The 17,298-nt window shown below is 54.5% G+C and overlaps 6 protein-coding genes across 6 annotated transcripts; 2 read left to right on the forward strand and 4 right to left on the reverse strand.

The window, feature by feature from the left end:
- Positions 1-398: 398 nt before the first annotated feature.
- Positions 399-2,280, forward strand: PG997_006157 (uncharacterized protein; the record flags this gene model as incomplete). Its single annotated transcript, XM_066810472.1, has 2 exons — positions 399-997; positions 1,056-2,280. The coding sequence occupies 2 exons, from the start codon at positions 399-401 to the stop codon at positions 2,278-2,280; spliced, it is 1,824 nt and encodes a 607-aa protein (XP_066669395.1).
- Positions 2,281-2,830: 550 nt separating this feature from the next.
- On the reverse strand, positions 2,831-4,425 carry PG997_006158 (MFS monocarboxylate transporter; the record flags this gene model as incomplete). The annotated part of the gene is made up of 2 exons (XM_066810473.1): positions 2,831-3,394; positions 3,481-4,425. The coding sequence occupies 2 exons, from the start codon at positions 4,423-4,425 to the stop codon at positions 2,831-2,833; spliced, it is 1,509 nt and encodes a 502-aa protein (XP_066669396.1).
- Positions 4,426-5,786: 1,361 nt separating this feature from the next.
- Positions 5,787-9,806, reverse strand: PG997_006159 (protein family CysZ; the record flags this gene model as incomplete). The annotated part of the gene is made up of 4 exons (XM_066810474.1): positions 5,787-6,404; positions 6,460-7,715; positions 7,773-9,047; positions 9,104-9,806. 4 exons carry the CDS (start codon positions 9,804-9,806, stop codon positions 5,787-5,789), a joined length of 3,852 nt encoding a protein of 1,283 aa, XP_066669397.1.
- A 1,819-nt stretch (positions 9,807-11,625) lies between these two features.
- On the reverse strand, positions 11,626-12,639 carry PG997_006160 (uncharacterized protein; the record flags this gene model as incomplete). The annotated part of the gene is made up of 2 exons (XM_066810475.1): positions 11,626-12,174; positions 12,256-12,639. 2 exons carry the CDS (start codon positions 12,637-12,639, stop codon positions 11,626-11,628), a joined length of 933 nt encoding a protein of 310 aa, XP_066669398.1.
- Positions 12,640-13,085: 446 nt separating this feature from the next.
- PG997_006161 (uncharacterized protein) lies at positions 13,086-14,249 on the reverse strand (the record flags this gene model as incomplete). Its single annotated transcript, XM_066810476.1, has 4 exons — positions 13,086-13,151; positions 13,230-13,947; positions 13,988-14,141; positions 14,195-14,249. The coding sequence occupies 4 exons, from the start codon at positions 14,247-14,249 to the stop codon at positions 13,086-13,088; spliced, it is 993 nt and encodes a 330-aa protein (XP_066669399.1).
- An 822-nt stretch (positions 14,250-15,071) lies between these two features.
- PG997_006162 (uncharacterized protein) lies at positions 15,072-16,318 on the forward strand (the record flags this gene model as incomplete). The annotated part of the gene is given in 6 exon segments (XM_066810477.1): positions 15,072-15,082; positions 15,154-15,208; positions 15,229-15,459; positions 15,520-15,912; positions 15,924-16,028; positions 16,097-16,318. The coding sequence occupies 6 exon segments, from the start codon at positions 15,072-15,074 to the stop codon at positions 16,316-16,318; spliced, it is 1,017 nt and encodes a 338-aa protein (XP_066669400.1).
- Positions 16,319-17,298: the final 980 nt, after the last annotated feature.

Consider the following 17,298-nt stretch of genomic DNA (forward strand, 5'->3'; position numbering starts at 1 on the left):
TATTTTTACAATGGAGGTTAGGTCGCAAAGGGGGCCCTTTGGCCCTTTTTGCTTGCCACACCACCACCAACAGCCAACGCCCAGCATCAGCAAACGGGTGGGCGCGCCTGCAACTGCCTCCTGCACACCATGTCTCGCTTGTGCTTGTTCTACACGACAAGGCTCTGAGTCTGGTCTCTCATCTGGATCATGTGGAGGGCTGAACCAAAGGCGGCCGTCAGCAGAACAAATCTCACTTTATGCCTTCAAATACATAGGTAGCACACGCACCACCACCACCTCGTTCATTTAAAGCTTCGCCGGGACCCGGCTGACGCATGACTATGTCCTTTGCACTATACTACTTATACTCTACAACGGCGTCGCTCATCGTCGTCACCACCGCCGTTGCCGCCATCATGGGCCTCTCGCTAGTTTCGCGCGCACGCGACAGCGGCCGCGCATCGTCCACGCACATAACGCCCATCCCCACAGCCTCCAACACCGGCCGGCAACGGTCGCGCTTCAACGCCGTCACCGAGGCCCGGGCCGCGCAGAACACCACGGGCGACCGCACCGCCTTCTTCGGCTCGCAGGTCGGCGGCGAGTCTGTCATCAACTACAGCTACACTGACACGCCCTTCACCCTGCTCATGTGGGATATCTACTATTTCTTCTACTTCGCCTGGGCACTGCCGTGGATCGTGTGGCCGCTACGGCCCTGCCACGGCGGCCACTTTGATGAGATGGCCTTTTCGGCTTCCAACATGTGGTGTCTCTTCATCCACGGGGTCCTGATCATCTTGCAACTCGGGTTCATCTTGACGCTGCCTCTGTTAGTGCTCCTCCCGGTCTGGACAGCGATCTTGTGGGTGGCCTTCTTCTCGACCGTCAATTGGGCCCTATGCCTGTCGCTCAACGGCCCCACGTTGACCTACCACTCCGACCCCAAGTACGCCGAGGCCAAAGAGGAACACGCGCATGAGAGCTGGATCTTTATTAATGGCGTTGCTTGCGGGTAAGTCACCCCATGTCCCAGACAGGCCCCTATTATACCATACTGACTGATCAAATAGCGAGGCCTGGCTGCTGAGTAACATCAACCGTCTGGCTCTGACATTTGGTCGCCCTGTCATGGGAATTCACAACAAGACCGATGGCATCATCTTTGACGTTATCGAATGTCTTGTACAGCGCAACCTGAGCTATGCAACCACCGACGTTCGGGAAGCCTACCGGACCGTCAAGGAGGAGCTGTACAACCCGGCAAAGTCCAAGGTCATCTTCATCCTGCACAGTCAGGGCGCCATCGAGGGCAGCATGGTGCTGGACTGGCTACTGCAGGAGATGCCCCAAGACATACTGTCGAAGCTGGAAGTATACACCTTTGGCGCCGCGGCTAACCACATGAACTCGCCCACCAAGCACGTGGCGAACCAGACAGCCCAGCAAAATAACCCCAACTCCCTGACCACCCAGGATATTACCCTGACGAAAGAGCCCCTTCTCGACTCGCCTGTCCAGATGCGCACCGCATCAAGCAGCCAACACGAGCATGGCACCGCCAGTAAGCAGTCATCGTTCCATGAGAAGCGACCACCCACCCCGCCTTCTATCGCCGGGGATGGGATCGGGCCCCCGGCGCTACCAGAGCAGCAGGGGCAGTCGGAGCAGCAGCAGCAGCAGCAAATTCTGCGTGCCTCATCCCTTGTGCCGGCGTGTGACCGAGTCATCGGCCATATCGAACACTACGCGCACACGACCGACTTCGTGGCCCTTTGGGGCCTGCTACACTTCGTCACGAGCGAGCGGGCCTCGGCGCTGATCCCGCGCTTCATCGGCCGCGTCTTCTCGCGCACCTCGTCTCGCGGCGGACACCAGTTCTGCCAGCACTACCTCGACGGTATGTTCCCCTACGCCGCGACGCCAACGGCGACGCCATCGTCACGGCAGCTGAGGGCGGCGGCTGCGACGAGGAGAACAACGACTTCATGGAGAGCATCGTCGAGCGTGGCGGTAAAGGGAACCGAGGGCGAGGACGCCCGCGAGGGGTTCGCCAACAGCTGGGCCCTGCTCGAGCTCGCCGGCAAGCGCGAGGCGTCGGGCGACCTCGCCCATCCCGAGGTTGCCGTCCACGGCAGCTTCCACGGCAAGCTCTCGGCCCATCTCGATGACGGCCGCGACGTCAAGGTCAAAGATCTGAGCCGGCTCTGGCAGTACCGCAACGGCAAATCCCCGCCCGAGCTGCCCAGGGGCTTGATGCCGGATACCGATGGGATCGTGAGGGCGGGGACCCTTTAAGATGGGGATTTAGCAGAATAATGCTTTTGTTTGGAACTGCCTGCCTTTTCGCTTTGTCTGGGCTGAGGGTTTCGCGAGTAACTACCCAGGTATATATATACCCGTTGCATGGCTGGCGTATTGCTTTCAAACATATATCCACTGGGAGATAGATCATGAGTTTGGATAGAATGACTTAAGCGAGATGCGGTACAGATTGCTGTCCTTCTAAGTAGTTTTGGTCACTTAGCGAATGATATTGAAAATTTACGCATCTACTCTTTACTACCTCTGCTTTCACGGTGACAACTACCCCTTGCCAATGAGCCTGTTTGTACTAAAGGAAAACCACGCACAAGAGTATGATCGGAACAAATCTGCTATTTCGAATAGCTTCCAGAGACCTCCAAAATTACCGCTGTTAGTAAATCCAAATCTAAGAATGCTCTACATAGTTAAGTTGTATATATTGATGTGCATTCTAATTTTCAGTAGCAACATATATATAGTTGGCAACTATTCCATTGCCGACCAGCCAGCTGACTAATCCATTCGTACTGGCGGCCAACAATCATATCTTGACCCGGAACCCCGTCCCATCCCTCCTCTGTCGCGCGAGCCTTGCGCAGAAGATCAAACACATGCCCAATAAGAGCGAGCAGCCCGTGAACGTTTGGGCGCCCCAGTACCCTCCTCCCGACGCCGCGATGATGGCGCCCGCGATTGGATTGCCCGTGAGCACGGCGAAGCTGACAATCGTAAACACCATGCCCATGCGGGTGCCCCGCTTGCGGAGGTCGGTCGTCAGACTACTAAGACCCGCCGGGAACAGGGACTGTATCCCGCCCGCCGCGATGCCGTAGAAGACGGACCAGGCGTAGAGCTGTGCGGGCGTGCCGACTGCCATCCATGATAACAGCGCGACGCCCGTGATGAGGCATGTGGGAATTAGCAAGTTCAGGGGCCCGACGGTGTCGGCCAAGTAGTTGGGGCCTAGCCGGCCGATGACGCCGACGCCGTTGACCAGCAGGAGCAAGTTGAGCGAGTCGGGATAGGAGAGGCTGGGATTCATCTCCAGCCCGCTGCGCGCGAACGAGGACAGGTAATAGAAGCCAAAGTAGACACCCCAGAAGTTCTAGTTGTATGCTCCAGAGTTAGTGCGTGCTTGCTTCGAACACGAGAGGATGATTTTGAGGAAAAGGGGGTTCAAGTTTGACTCACAAAGAACATGCCAATGGCGAAGAACGTGTACTCGAGCTCGCGAAACGCAGACCACTCGACCAAGCTGCCCGTCCTGCGCGGCGGTAAACGCGCCCTCATGAAGAAGTTGGCAAAGAGGCACGCGGCCAGCTGCACGAAGCCGATGGCGCGGACGGTCCAACCGAAGCCGATGCTGGGCAGCAGCTGGCGGGCCATGGCGGGGAAGATGAGGCCGCCCGAGACGGAGCCGCTGGCGGTGATGCCGATGGCGAGGGAGCGCTTCTTGTCGAAGTAGGTCGACACGACCGAGATGGCGGGCGTGAAGAGGCAGCCCGAGCCGAGGCCCATGCACAGGCCCTGGGACAGCAGGAGCTGCCAGTAGCTCGTCGCGGCCGAGGTGGTGAAGATTCCGAGGACCAGGAAGAAGGTGCCACAGGCCAAGACGGGGCGGAAGAAGCCGGCGTCGGTGATGCGGCCGGCGAAGGTGCCGATGAAGAAGGTCAGGAAGACCTGGATTGAGCCGATCCAGGAGACTTCCGAGGGCGACCGGCTCAACAGGTTGGTGTAATACGTTTGGAAGACGCCAAAGGAGTTGATAAATCCCCATGTGTTCATCACGACTAGATGTGCACAGAGACAGGCAAGCCACGCGGCCTTCCCGCCGTCGGGTGGCGGTCCAGGATTCCAGCTGGACTTGGTCGAGATCCTGCTAAGCACTCGGTTCATCGTCCCTGCAATACCACTGGCGTCCGTGTCTAGAACGGCCGGCTCCGGCTCAATTTGCCAATTCTCGTCGGCATCTTGAGCCTGAAGTCCTTCGCTTGCGGTTTTCCTTGGTGCCTGGTCACTACCACCTGTGCCGCCCAGTCCAGAATGGTTGATTCCATGTTGTTTTTCGAGGTCCACGGGCAAGTCTTCGGCTGCAGTAGAGCCGGTCGACGAGGCGGACGACGGCATGGGCTCCATGTCGGATTCAATACTTGCATAAAGCGAGTGACGCAGACACGAGCGGAAAATCGACCGGAGACCAGAAGCTTTGTGGTAGTTTAGAACAATGGCAGCGAAAGCAATCCAGTGGTCAGCCACGACTGAATGACACTTCCGAATTCCATACTTAGTCTTAGAGGGCAGTAGCGACGGATACTATATACGGATTCCATCAGAAGACGTGGGAGTCACTCGCGCAAACGGCTGCCGAGACGGCGGAAGTTCAAGTAAAAGCGATACCAGGAACAGCCGCTCCCGATTGCCCACACTCCTGCTAGCCTGCGCCCCCCATATCGGCGCCTTTGACACACAGCTTGACATACTGGGTTGGATGGTGGGTGGGTAGCCTGTTAATCAGTAAGGAGATAGGTGGATGGATGGCCACGGGGAAGGGAGAGCAGAGCACAGTAGCGTCTCGGGTGGATTTGGTATCGGCAATAAAGCGGGGTTGATTTCATCAACAATCTCCCGATCAGAGTACCTATCGTGAGTCCTTTGATGGAAGCAACCTTCAAGGGACCATAGAACGAGCCCGTCCATGAGCCAGCTAGGTCAGATCCAGCTCATATCAGAGCTCCGATCACATCTCGGATCTCCATTGATTACCAAACTTACCGCACTTCGGCCATTTGATTGAGTCATTTCTTGTAAAGCAAGTCTACATATCTACTGCGTCCTTACGTGATGGTGGCCCAGCTAGCCCACATCCAACCGACCCTTTGAAGTTTAGCCGGGCAAATAGTGGTGGCTATTCCCGGACTGATGTCCGCCACCAGATACGGCCCGGTCCTGTCCAACATTTTGGCCCATACCTTCATTCATGTGAACTCATGACATGCCCCTACTAATGCGGCACCGATATCGCCGCAAAAGTCACCCGTCCATCGCGAACCCTAATGACTGACCAGTGATCCCGGTGCTCGGACGTGGATCATTCATCTTTCGGCGGCGCCCTTCCAACGACTAGCCCACATCTCTCTCGTCAACCTTCAAAGCCCGAGTTTGGGGATCGCGGCACGTGTGCCCGAAACACCAAGCCAAGGCACGCATTCGCTCACATCACCATACTGCTGTGCTGCTGTTGTACCAATAATACCATCATCAGATTGTCTAATCTACAGAAGCAAGGACTAAGCTTAACTTCTCAAGGTGAATTGCACCGTCAAAATTGCGAGCTATCAGTTCCCATCCCCCTTCATCTCATTACTCCGTGCTCCGAAGTGATAACTTTGAATGTGTCCCGTCTCGACCATCAAATGTTCGTCAAAAAATCTCGACAACTCAGCAAATCAAGCAAAGTGTCTAAAGTCATGCTGATCTTACATGCCAACCCCATCTACTCAAATGCCAATCCACCGTCGCCATTTTTTGCCAGCTGCCTTCCAGTCTCGGCTTCGAATCGAATCCTGTACCTCGGATCGGCAACCGGCTTCCTCACAACTGTTGTTCGACCAGCCCAGCGCGACCTCATCAGCCCACCACATCTGGTCTTCGCTCTCAACCTTCAAGCTGATCGAAACAGATGTGAGAGACTTGAAGTTCAACACGGGAACAGACTGAAGGTGGCAGTCACTCGAAGAGCAAGCAGGAACATGAACAACCTGCGCTGCCACCTCGATATCGGCAAATGACTCAGCGTCCAGCCGATGACCCTTGAGGGTGAAAATGCATTCCGACTCAGAAGAAGAGCAACCCAAACGAATACCGTAGAGATTGAACGCAAAGCAATCAGAGGTCTGCTTGGGACCGGTGCCGAAGTTTGCAGAGTTCTCGGCCCCATCAGCCATGTCCATTGCGGGTTGCTGGTACTGGAGCACCAATTTACCCGACGACTGCGACTTGACCACCTCGATACCCTCTGAAAACCAGAAACGGTGGTAGGGGCTCAGGAGAGGTACTGGATGGGGATCATTTGATCCGTCGTGCCCACGTCGCATCAGTGGCTCAATGTCTTGCAACTGGGTAAAGTCAGCATCACGTACAGCGTGACCTTGGAATCAGAGGGTCACTTACATCAAATGTGAAATTACCCGAGTCTGCCGGATTGCCGCAAGGCGACGTGCGCTTGCTCGGGCCATTACCGAATGCATACCCATTTACATTGGACGACGCAGCAAGTTGCGTAGCAGCATCACTGGAAGGCTCATCGGGAAGAACCGCTGGACTCGGAACTGTGACCATAGTCAAGTCAACCGTGGGGTTTGGAACCTGAGCTTCCATCATAGTCAATCCCAGCGAAGGTGTCGGAGCAGATATCTTGAGTAAGCCAGCCGCAGAAGATGAGGTAGATGTGCTAGACGACTGTGATGATACAGTTGAAGAGCTTGTGGATGCTGATTGGGAGCTTGTTGTAGTCTCCTCAGTACTAGATGACTGTGATGCAGTTGACGAGCTGGTGGGTGCTGATTGGGAGCTTGTGCTAGTCACAGCAGTGCTCGGCGAACTTGAAGTGGTCGCAAGCGAAGAGGACTGCGATGACTGTCCAGAAACTGATGAATCTGAAGTGCTAGAGGTGGTACTGCTGGAAGAGGACACGCTCGTGGAGGTGCTGATCATCGAGCTGGTGCTGGTTGAAGCGCTGGACGATGAAAGGGTACTAGACGTGGGCGCTGATGTCAACGAAGACGACGAGGTCGTCGTTGATGATGAGGAAAGTGATGTAGTACTGGATGAAAGTACCGTCGCACTAGTTGCATTCCATCCACTGGTGGGGACTGAGGTGAGAAGGCTAGAGGTAGAGGTGGCACCAACAGGACCAGCATTGGATGTCTGGTCTGTTGCAGTCGATGCAGAGGTTGATGTTGAACTCGATGCAAGACTTGATGTGGAAGTTGCGCCTACAGCGCCAGCATCAGACGACTGGGCTGTAGATGATGACGTGGACGACAGCATGAGGGTTGATGTGGACGAGGATGCAAGAGCTGTCGTGGAAGTTGCTTCTATAGGTCCAACATCGGTTGCCTCATCTTCAGGACAAGAAGTGCTGCCCATTCCTTGGCCTGAAGGACCCGTGCCACCATTGTTGCTGGGCCAGATGGTCTCAATACTAGGCCAAATGGTTATTAGGCTAGGGGTCTCCTCTGTTGAAACTGGCCAGATGGTCACGACACTAGGAGTTGATTCCGTGGCTGGTGGCCAGATGGTCACAACACTGGGCGTTGATCCCGTGTAGGATGAATACGTCCAAGGCATGCCCGGCTGTCCAGGTGTGGTAAGCTCCTCAGGACATGGCGTCGAGAAGGTGGCAGAGCCAAACCCCGGTGGTGTTGCTAGAGACTAATGTTAGTTTTCTCTGAACACACAATTGGGTGACGGCAGGAACATACCTAATGGGGTCCAGGGTATCGAGGGGACAGTAGTAGTGATTGTGCCAGACAAGGTAGACACGACCGGGGATATCAAAGCCGGGGTTGTCGGATAGCCTTCGCCTGATCCAGTGTTGGGAATGGTGATAGTGAGGGTTGATGGTGCACTTCCCTGGCCTTGGCCTCCTGGTCCGGTACTTGGGCTTGGCCAGCCGTAGCCGCCGGAGAAAGTCTGACTAGCTGAACCCCCAGGACCTCCAGGACTTCCTCCACCAGGTGTGACTCCAATGGTAGAGAGAATGACTGTTGGGGTAGGAAGAGCTCCGCCGTAGCCTCCTTGAGGGGTGCTAGTGGCCTCACCATTCCCGGGTCCAGTGGGTATGGTGTAAGGAATAGTGAGCGTGGTGTCAGACAGAGTGAGGGTGATTTCCGGTAGAGTATTGGACGGACCGAACCCACCACCAGGCGAGACTCCAATGGTAGAGAGAGTGGCTGTTGGTGATGGAGGAGCCCCACCGTAGCCGCCTTGAGGGGTGCTGCTGGTTTCCCCATTGCCGGGTTCATTGGGTATGGTGTAAGGAATAGTGAGCGTGGTATAGGGTAGAGTAATGGTGATTTCCGGCAGAGAATTGGACGGACCGAAACCACCGCCAGGTGTGGTACTCCATCCCTGACCACCTGGTCCTCCAGGAGGGGCAGAACCTTGGCCGTAGGGAGGTACAGTGACAGTCACGACAGACCAAGGGTTAGAAGGACCCCATCCACCACCAGGCGTGCTGCTCCATTCTGGACCTCCGGGGTAAGCTGAGGGTTGACCGTTTGGAGGCACAGTGACCGTGACTTCCGGGAAAGGGTATGAGGGGCCCCATCCGCCACCAGGTGTACTGCTCCATCCTTGGCCTCCTGGACCTCCAGGAGTAGCCGAGGGTTGGCCATTTGGAGGAACAGTGACAGTCACTTCTGGGAAAGGGTTGGAGGGACCGACGCTGCCATCGGGGCCAGTGGTACAACCTTGACCGCCGTCGCTGCCAGGACTGCCACCTCCAGGAGGGTTGTAAGACAAGGTCAATGTAGGTTCAGGAAATGGATATGTACCACTTTCTCCTCCTCCAGGGCCACCAGGAACACTTGAGCCGCCTGATCCACCTTCAGGTTCAGTAAGAGTGGTGGTAGGAAGTGCATATGGGTTGGTGAAACTACCCGAGCCTCCTTGGCCACCTGGAGGGCCTTCAGGAGCAGTGACTGTGACAGTGGGGATATAAGAGGAGCCGCCCTGACCACCACCGCCATTACCACCTGGGGAGGATTGTACGAGAGAGTCAATGTGGGTTCTGGGAATGGATAAGTGCCACCGTATCCCCCAGGGTTGGTGTTGGTTCCTGATCCCCATGGCCCGGCAGGTGTTCCTTCTGGAACTGTGACGGTAACAGTTGGCTCAGGAGACGAACCGAGAGAACCCCAGCCCGGAATGCTGCTCATGCCTTGGCCTCCAGGTCTGCCCGGAGAAGAAGAGACACCGAAAGGGCCACCTGGGTATCCGGTCTGACTTGCAGGAGGAACAGTGACAAGTGAGAAGGTGCCAACGCCGGGAGATCCACCAGGAGGGCCAGGGTAGGTTACAGTGACTAAACCAGGGACAGATGGAAGAGGCTCGCCGTTGGGGCCAGTGGTGCAGGGAACAGTGAGGGATTCAGCGGGAGGCCAACCAGAAGGCCATTGAGGTCCAGGTTGAGCAGAAACGCCAGAAGTGTAACCGAATGGAGGGTTGGGCACAGTGACTGTGACCGTACTGGGAGGTGGGACGACAACTACATCTGGGGTGACAGTGACGAAGATAGTAGTGGGTTCAGGAAAGGGACAGGTACCACCACCGCCGGTGGTGGAGATGCCAGAACCGCCAGGGCCGCCGGAGCCACCAGAGCCGCCGGGACCTCCAGAGCCAGAGGACGGAACAGAGGTTGGGTTGCCGCCGTTTCCACCTCCGCCGCCATACTGTTGAGCCGAGGCTGACCCAAGTAAGGCAGCAAAGATGCCCGGAAGGGCAAGGTGCCGCATTGTGAGTGCGTGTGAGTGCCTTGGTATCTACGTTACTGCGGGTGTGTATGGTGACGGAAACGAGTGACTGATAACGAGTGACGATGGTTGGAGTTTGGTGTTGAGGATGGCAGAGTAGAGAAGAGAGATGGATGGGGAGAAGTTTGAGGGAGAAGAGAAGCCCGCCTGTCGGATCCTGTGGATGGCTTAAGAGATGGATGGAAATCTCTGAACCGGCCACATGGAGTGGGTGCCTAGTCAGCTCCTTCCCTCTTTCCTATATTCTCCTCATCAGAGTGCAGATGCTGTCATTGAGGGCGCACCTGCCTCCGTGTGCGCAGCTAGGCCATGTGGCTAGACGGGACCAGGCCCAAGTGATTGCAATTGCTCCTTCCCCAAGAGTAAGCCCCGAGAGCACTTTGAGAGAAAGTAGAAGTTTCCATTACAATCCACAACCAAGCAGTCCAGTCGGTTGCCGCAGGAGGTACCGAAGATGCCAGTCATTCACTTTGGGCAGCTCCCTTTAGTTCCGGCAAACGGCAACGCCCACGTTGAATGCGTAGGTGCTCGACATTGCCTACCGTTTCATGATGAAACTGGTTGCGGAAAATCTAATTCCTGAAGTCATCGAAACATCAAATGCATTTGCTGCTGTCGCTGTATATCTTGGGCCGTTCCGACAGGACCGATCAATCAATATTTCCAAGCTGGCTGGGCACTCTTAACGATGATACAAGGTAGATAGGTAAGCAGTCACTAGCACCTACCTGCATATAGGCAGATATGTAGTAACTCTCACCGATGTATTCGCCTCTTTGATCGACTTGACCTTGCCCCTTGAGGCCAATGCCACTTGGGCTGGGAAGAGTGTACCTTCCACTACTAAGGCTCCAGAGTCGGTGATGCACCCGAGATATACTGCCATCGAGGTGTTCTCGTAACCTTCCCGTGTTCAGGGACCTCAGAAAGCCGCAGATGTTGGCCTTGAGGTTTGACCACTGTCCAATCAGCACGGGCGACCATTTCCAGCCCCTGTAACATGGATGTCGTATTCGCATGTAGATTTGGGCATTACGTTGCGAGTCCGATGTGACGCCCGCATATCCAGACATCCTATGCTAGACCCTGGATTTTGGAGTATACACTAATATTCCTTCATCTATTTATACTGCATGGTGCATTGAACCCATCAAGTCAAGAAGACTGGAGTCCTAAAGTGCCCTCTGCTGAACTAGACCCGCAGAAGTACGGCCTGGACACACCAAAAAAGGCATGCCCCTGAATCAAAATGGGGGTTGAGGGGAAACTTAAGCTAAAGGCAGCTTCACATATAACTACATAAAGTTAAGACTTGGATTTAGTTGCAAGGTCAGACTCAAGAGCTCTCTTTTGAATCGCCGTCTAGATTTGCTGAAGGCAGGTGAGTGGTGCGAGTGGAAACAGGTAGATACTTCGTACGGCGCATCAAAAGATATGTTTTGATGCACTTCGGTACGGGTTTTTCATAGCGACTCTGCTTAACAATAGCTACCTAGGTATGTAGTAGCGCCCACATAGGTGGCCAATTCCCAAGGAGAGTTTTCAAAAAGTCGATGATTGGGATTTCTCGCTATACTCGAAGCTACACGGTGTAACACATCACTTACTGGGATCGCAAGTAATTGCTATGACGATACCGGTTTCCTAACAGGGACGGTGGAGATGCGTAGGTCAGTGAGGAATCGCAATGGAGTGTCCTGATGCTGAATTATCCCCATCACGCGAGTAACAAATACAAAAATAACCGAATAATCGACTCTTGAGCGTTGTATGTTTATGGGGTCTACTACATATCACTGTCTTAGACAGGAGGATTGTCTTGATACGGAGGGGGCGGCGCGTCCGGATGCTGTTCATCCGCTGCACCAGCAGCAGTCTCGGCCTCCTGATGCGCAATAGGAGTCCCAACCGGCGGCCGCCTCTGCCCTTCCTCTAGTCGCGCAGTCCACAGCGCGGCGCCCGTGGTTGACGTTAGAAGGAAGAAGAACGACAGTATAGGCACGAGCTGCAGTACCATAGCCACGGTTCCGAACCAGGTGTACTCCCACGCCCGCTTCTTAACTTCGTGCTTGCTCTCCTTCTTGGTCAGGCCGCGCAGGGCGAACCATCGGTAGTGCGCAAACGTCCCCAGCCTCGCGCCCGTGATGATGATGAAGGCGGGTGTGCCGACGAAGGGGATCAGGTTGAGCGGCAGGAAGACAATCAGCTCGATGATCTGGATCAGACTCCATGGCTGGTAGACCGCGGCCGTACTGGGTTTCCCCAACATCTTGACCGAGTTCGGAGCGTCAGGGAACAGGATGCGATGGGGCGCGACGAGGTCGGCGAGTCCTTTGTCAATGAGGGTTGCCTGTTGGTAGTTCGATTAGACATCTTCCCGGACGAGCGCATATCAAAACAAAAAGCAAGCGCTAGTAGAAGGTATACGTACATCGAAGACATCCACGCGACATTCGTCCACGAAGAACCCCTCGAACAAACCTTGGATAATCACCAGGCCTTCTCCCAGCGTGAGCACCACGGCATTAAACCATGCGGCGCGACCGTGGAAGATGGCGAGGAAGGCAAACTGCGGCAGGAAGGCGAAGGTGAAGAGTATTGTATACACCAAGAGCGAAATGAGGGACAGAGGGAGAAGTCGGCTGATGAAGAGCGGGTAGTAGGCGGGATGTCGCAGGAAGTAGTAGATGCCTCGCAGAGGATACGACGCCGCGACCAGCGCTCTCGTTACATAATTGACAGGTCTCTGGATCGGCCTAACGACATGGTGTAGATGGCTATTAGGGCCATAGCCTTGCGGTGCTGAGGACGACATGGCTATGCGACAACACTAAAGGCAATGAGGGGTGTATTCAATATCAGATGCATAGGTAGAAATGGGAAGTAAGTGAGACTATTCGCATGTGAAGGCAGAAGCGAAGGGCTATGACGACGCTACAGTGTAAATCTCTCACGTGCGGATTTGAGGCCGCCTACGCACTGTCTAGATGCACTGTCCCCTCATTCAGCTGCCTGAAAGCGTTTCACCGTACCCTTGCACAACACCGACATGTATCACCAATTGCGCATCAGGTTTTCAATTGTGCGCTGAGGAGTTGGGCGTCTTCATTTTCTCCTCTGTAAAGCAAGGTTGCATATGAGAAGAGACGCCATACTTGATTCGGAATTTTTTATTGTATCAGCGCAAAGGATGAGGTATATGAGGTATTATTAATCAGGATGTAATGATGATGTTTTCAAGTTATTGGCTACGATAACGGCTTACAGCTTATCAACCAGCTTCTCCGCCGTGTAAGACGTGTTCGTTCCCCATGTCTTCGCCGTGGACTGTGTGCGCCCAGTCAGTATATCGGTCTTTCATTGTACAGAAAAGCCCCGTAAGATGGAGAAGAGAAGAGCACTTACCTGGAGATACAATATCCCGTCCTCAACCTGACACTCGCTATACGAGCTATCCTTGAGCTTCTCCACGATGCGGAACTTGACCTCGCCCTTGGAGACGGCATCGCGGAACCCCTCCTGCAGCAGGTCGTCGTCCTCGAACTTCTGCCACTGGATCTGGCTCAGCAGGCCCTCAAAGTACGAAATGGCCATGGAGCCCATGTACGCCTGCCAGTCCTCGCGCAGCTCCGTCTTCTTGACCTGGCTCTCGGCCTTGAGCGCCGCGAAGACCTCCTCCCAGTTGGGGTTGAGCTGGATCTCGGGCCACGCCAGCAACTCCGCGATCTTGGCGCGGATCGCCTCGATCTTGGGGTCGTAGTCCTGGCGGATGCCCGTGCGGGTCGCGAAGCTGATCGCGCTGCCGCTGGCGCCGGGCGCCGCGGGCGCGTTGTTCAGCGCCTTGAGCAGCGTGTCGCGCTCCACGCAGTAGTCGATGTTGCAGCCCAGGTTGTCCGGTGCGAACAGCATGCGCAGGGCGCCGCGCTCGTCCACGTCAACGCCGCCGTACGTGAAGCGCTTGTTGAGGTCCACGTCCATCGTCAGGACGTGCGCGTGGCAAATGTCGTTGAGCTCCTTGAGCCCTTCCTCGCCATAGCTGCTCTCGTAGTTCTTGAACTGCCAGATGGCGCCCTTGAAGTAGCTTTTCGGTAGGGTCACACACATCAAAGTAAGCAAGACGGCTCTGAAGACAGCTGAAGTGGGATGTATGACGGGGCACTTACGCGGCGATGCAGCTTCCAAGGGACTCTTTGGCGTAGCCATCTCCGGCGTAGGCAAACACCTGGTTAGGATTCACCTCCACAGTCCATGGCACTGTCAGGATATCGGAGAGCTCCTTTTCTATCTCGGGCTTCTTGTTATCCCACTCATCGCGCACTGCGACTATTAGTGTCTTGGCTCCAGATAAGAGCACGTTTGGGTTGACGTACCGTTCTTACGGAGAGCCAGAGGAAGCTTCTCAACGGGAGGTAAACGTTCGGCCATTTTGACTGAATGTGAATTGGGATCAAGATTGTTGGGGTGGTAAAGAGGTTGCTTGTAAGATATATTCAGTGACGTGTGTTTCTGTGCCAAGTGCTATGCTGGATATGTGTCAAAACAGGAGACCACGATGCATCTTATATAGTCAAACAGGCAACAGCCATATCGAGGACACATTGCCAACCCCCTGAGCTGCTTGACTCGGCGCATGGCTTCTCAAAATCATGCCATGGTGGAAAGCCTTCATCGACGTGCAATGCCACTTCCAGGGGTCGTCGAGTCAGCCGCTTAGGCAGCCCTACAGATACAGCTAGAGAGTATGGGGAGTTCGCTTAAATTTGTGGACTCTCAATAGTCTAAACGTAGTCTGATCCGCTATATGGTCTTTTGGAAACTGGAATACGCCTCGTTGCCTCACGAGATGGGCGGGGAGGAGCTGTCATGGCTGCTAGTCAGTTGGGGCCGTCTTCAGCTGGGCTTGGCATAGCCACTTATTTGACAAGCGCGGAATAGCAGCCGCTACTGGGGTTACTTGGGAAGGAAATGGTTAACTATGGGCATTTAGATACTGCCTCGACGAAACGCCTCATTGGTTCTAGATTCTAGAGTTTGCTGGGCGGAGTCATGATGGGTAGTGGCTCAGCGGAAGGCAAGCTTCCACGGTGGATTGCTCCGATTGAAGACCTAGTCCCCACGACTACCCTTACCCGGGGTCGTTATTGTCAACTGCCATCGTGGCCTGTATATACTCCTCCGATAGGATCAATTTGTTTGGCGGACTTGAAGTGCAAAACACCAGAAAATACCTCCTCCTAGACTATCACCATGTCCGAACTGTATGAGCACAACCACCCCAATCGCAGACTCGCCAGTAGCTGACCACACTTTTCCACCTCGCTTCCAAAAGACCCCTTAAGGTTCGTGTCGGCATCCGCGACAGCTGGTCCAGCGAGGACGCGCCCGTCCGCAAGTCCCTGAAAAGCTTCGCGAGATCCTCGGCCTCGACGTCGCCGTCGAGCCCGAGTGGCCGCTGTTGCTCGCGGCGCTCGATGACTCGTACCCGGACAAGCAGACGCTGGTGCCGGCCGTGGCGCAGTGCGTGCGAGTCTGGTGCGACCTGCTCGCGGCCGCGCTCGAGGACGAAGACGCCAATGCCGAGTGGACCGAGACGCTCCTGGAGCGCGCAGGCGGGCTCTTGCGTTTGTTTCTAGAGGTATGACGAGCCGATCACTACGATTCCAGGGAATATAGATCTGATGCTTAGTGAGAACAGGTTCAAGTCTCGAAGAACGAAGGCCTACGATTGACTTGGTCAAATGACAGGACTGGCTTCGTGATCACGCTACCGCGCGGCCAAATGCCCTATCTCACGGAACTAGAGGCCGCGCTTAGGGGTCAGCTACTGAACTGCTTCAATAAAGATGCCGGTGCGTCGCAATCGACTACTCTTGCTTCCCGTGCCGCAGCGCCTGCGGATGACTGGGCGGACGTATCACTCGACGCCGCCACTGGGAAGGCCGCTGTTGTAGAAAGCGCCAAGGGTGCCGATCGCTACAGTAATACGCAATATGCCCCGCCGACAAAATCAGCGTATACCGTCATGCCAGACTGCGGCACTTTGGCACGACCAGACGATCTTCTTCTGAAGCCCCCGTACCATCTCGTGGTATACGATAGGGAAGCAGTGAAGTGGAGATACACAGCAGCCACAGCCCATCACTTCAGCTTTTGAGCGAGTATCTGAAGAAGTGGTGCAGGGTCAATCAGCAGAATCACCAGAAAGTATGTATCCTCTCCCTTTGTAAGGCCGCAGCCGAAGCAAGATTGAACTAACATCGTCCGTCACCTAGCCGCCCTGTGTGGATATCAAACTGCATCAGTCAGCGTTCGGATTGGGCCTGATATATGATCGGCTGACGTTGTCTGTCGATCGGCCATACGCGCAGTATGGTGTGTCACCCATGATCGTGCTGTCTCTTGTGGAAGGTGTGCTGGGTTACCAAAATGTGGGCAACGAGGGGTCATGCTGGAAGTTTCGTAAGGATGTTGAATTGAAGAGATATGGTTCATAGTTATGCGAGTACTTTATTTTCAATGAAATGGGACTGGTGGTATGGAAGTGTCATTTCGAGCAGTGTCCGTCTCTTGATCGACGTGTGATGATCTGAACACTGGCACTTGGTCATCTCATTCGTGCCAATCTCAGGGGTTTGGTTCAGACTCGGCACATTCCAGGTTTGCCTTCTTGAGTTCTTGAGACCCAACATTGGTCCCATAGTATAGGTTTGCTGTTATTTGAACTTCGCTGTACCCTGATATGGCGACATATAGATATGAGTTCTAATGGTTCCTTTGTTCTGTCTACTTAGTCGACCAATGAACTGTATGGCTATATAATGCAGACAGTTTCTGAGAAGTGCGCCTCACTCTTTGACCCTTGAGTATCGTATTCAGATCATTCCATCTCAATTCTCTGTAAATCCTTTCAATCGAGAACATCCCTGAAATGGATAACGGATAACGCCAATGATGATCAAGCGGCTCGCCTCGAGCGCCACAACGACATCACAAACTATTTCGATGATGGTATAGTAGAAGGATGGGTCAAAAACTTCTTGGTTCCAAGAATAGCAGACCCTGCAGATACTGGTATGCAACCCGCTACTCTTTGATAGGCCAAGAGGCAACTAACATGGTCTCTCGCCCAAACCATACAGGAGTCTGAGGTTCACGACACGATTTGCTACGTTTTAGACATATACTTGGCAAGGAACAGACGTATAGACGAAGAGCCTCTGGAGCGAGCTGTCGAACAGTCAAGGGGCTGTTCCTTGGTCCATATGGGCTAGTGGCCTTGACCGGAGCTATCCAAACAGCGTATGCTGATGGCAGTGGGTGTTTTTCTTTCATATCAATTCCCGTTGACTCCTGCATCCTATCAATCTAAGGATTTCTATCGCCCGAAGAGTTGGGATCCCAGGAGAGACAAGCACATATTCAAGTACTTAAAATCGACTGTCACATTCAGATTACCCGCACCCCTATAAAGAGC

Source organism: Apiospora hydei (assembly GCF_038363865.1).
Source record: "Apiospora hydei strain CBS 114990 chromosome Unknown utg000005l_segment0_segment0, whole genome shotgun sequence".
Taxonomy (NCBI): Eukaryota; Fungi; Ascomycota; class Sordariomycetes; order Amphisphaeriales; family Apiosporaceae; genus Apiospora; species Apiospora hydei.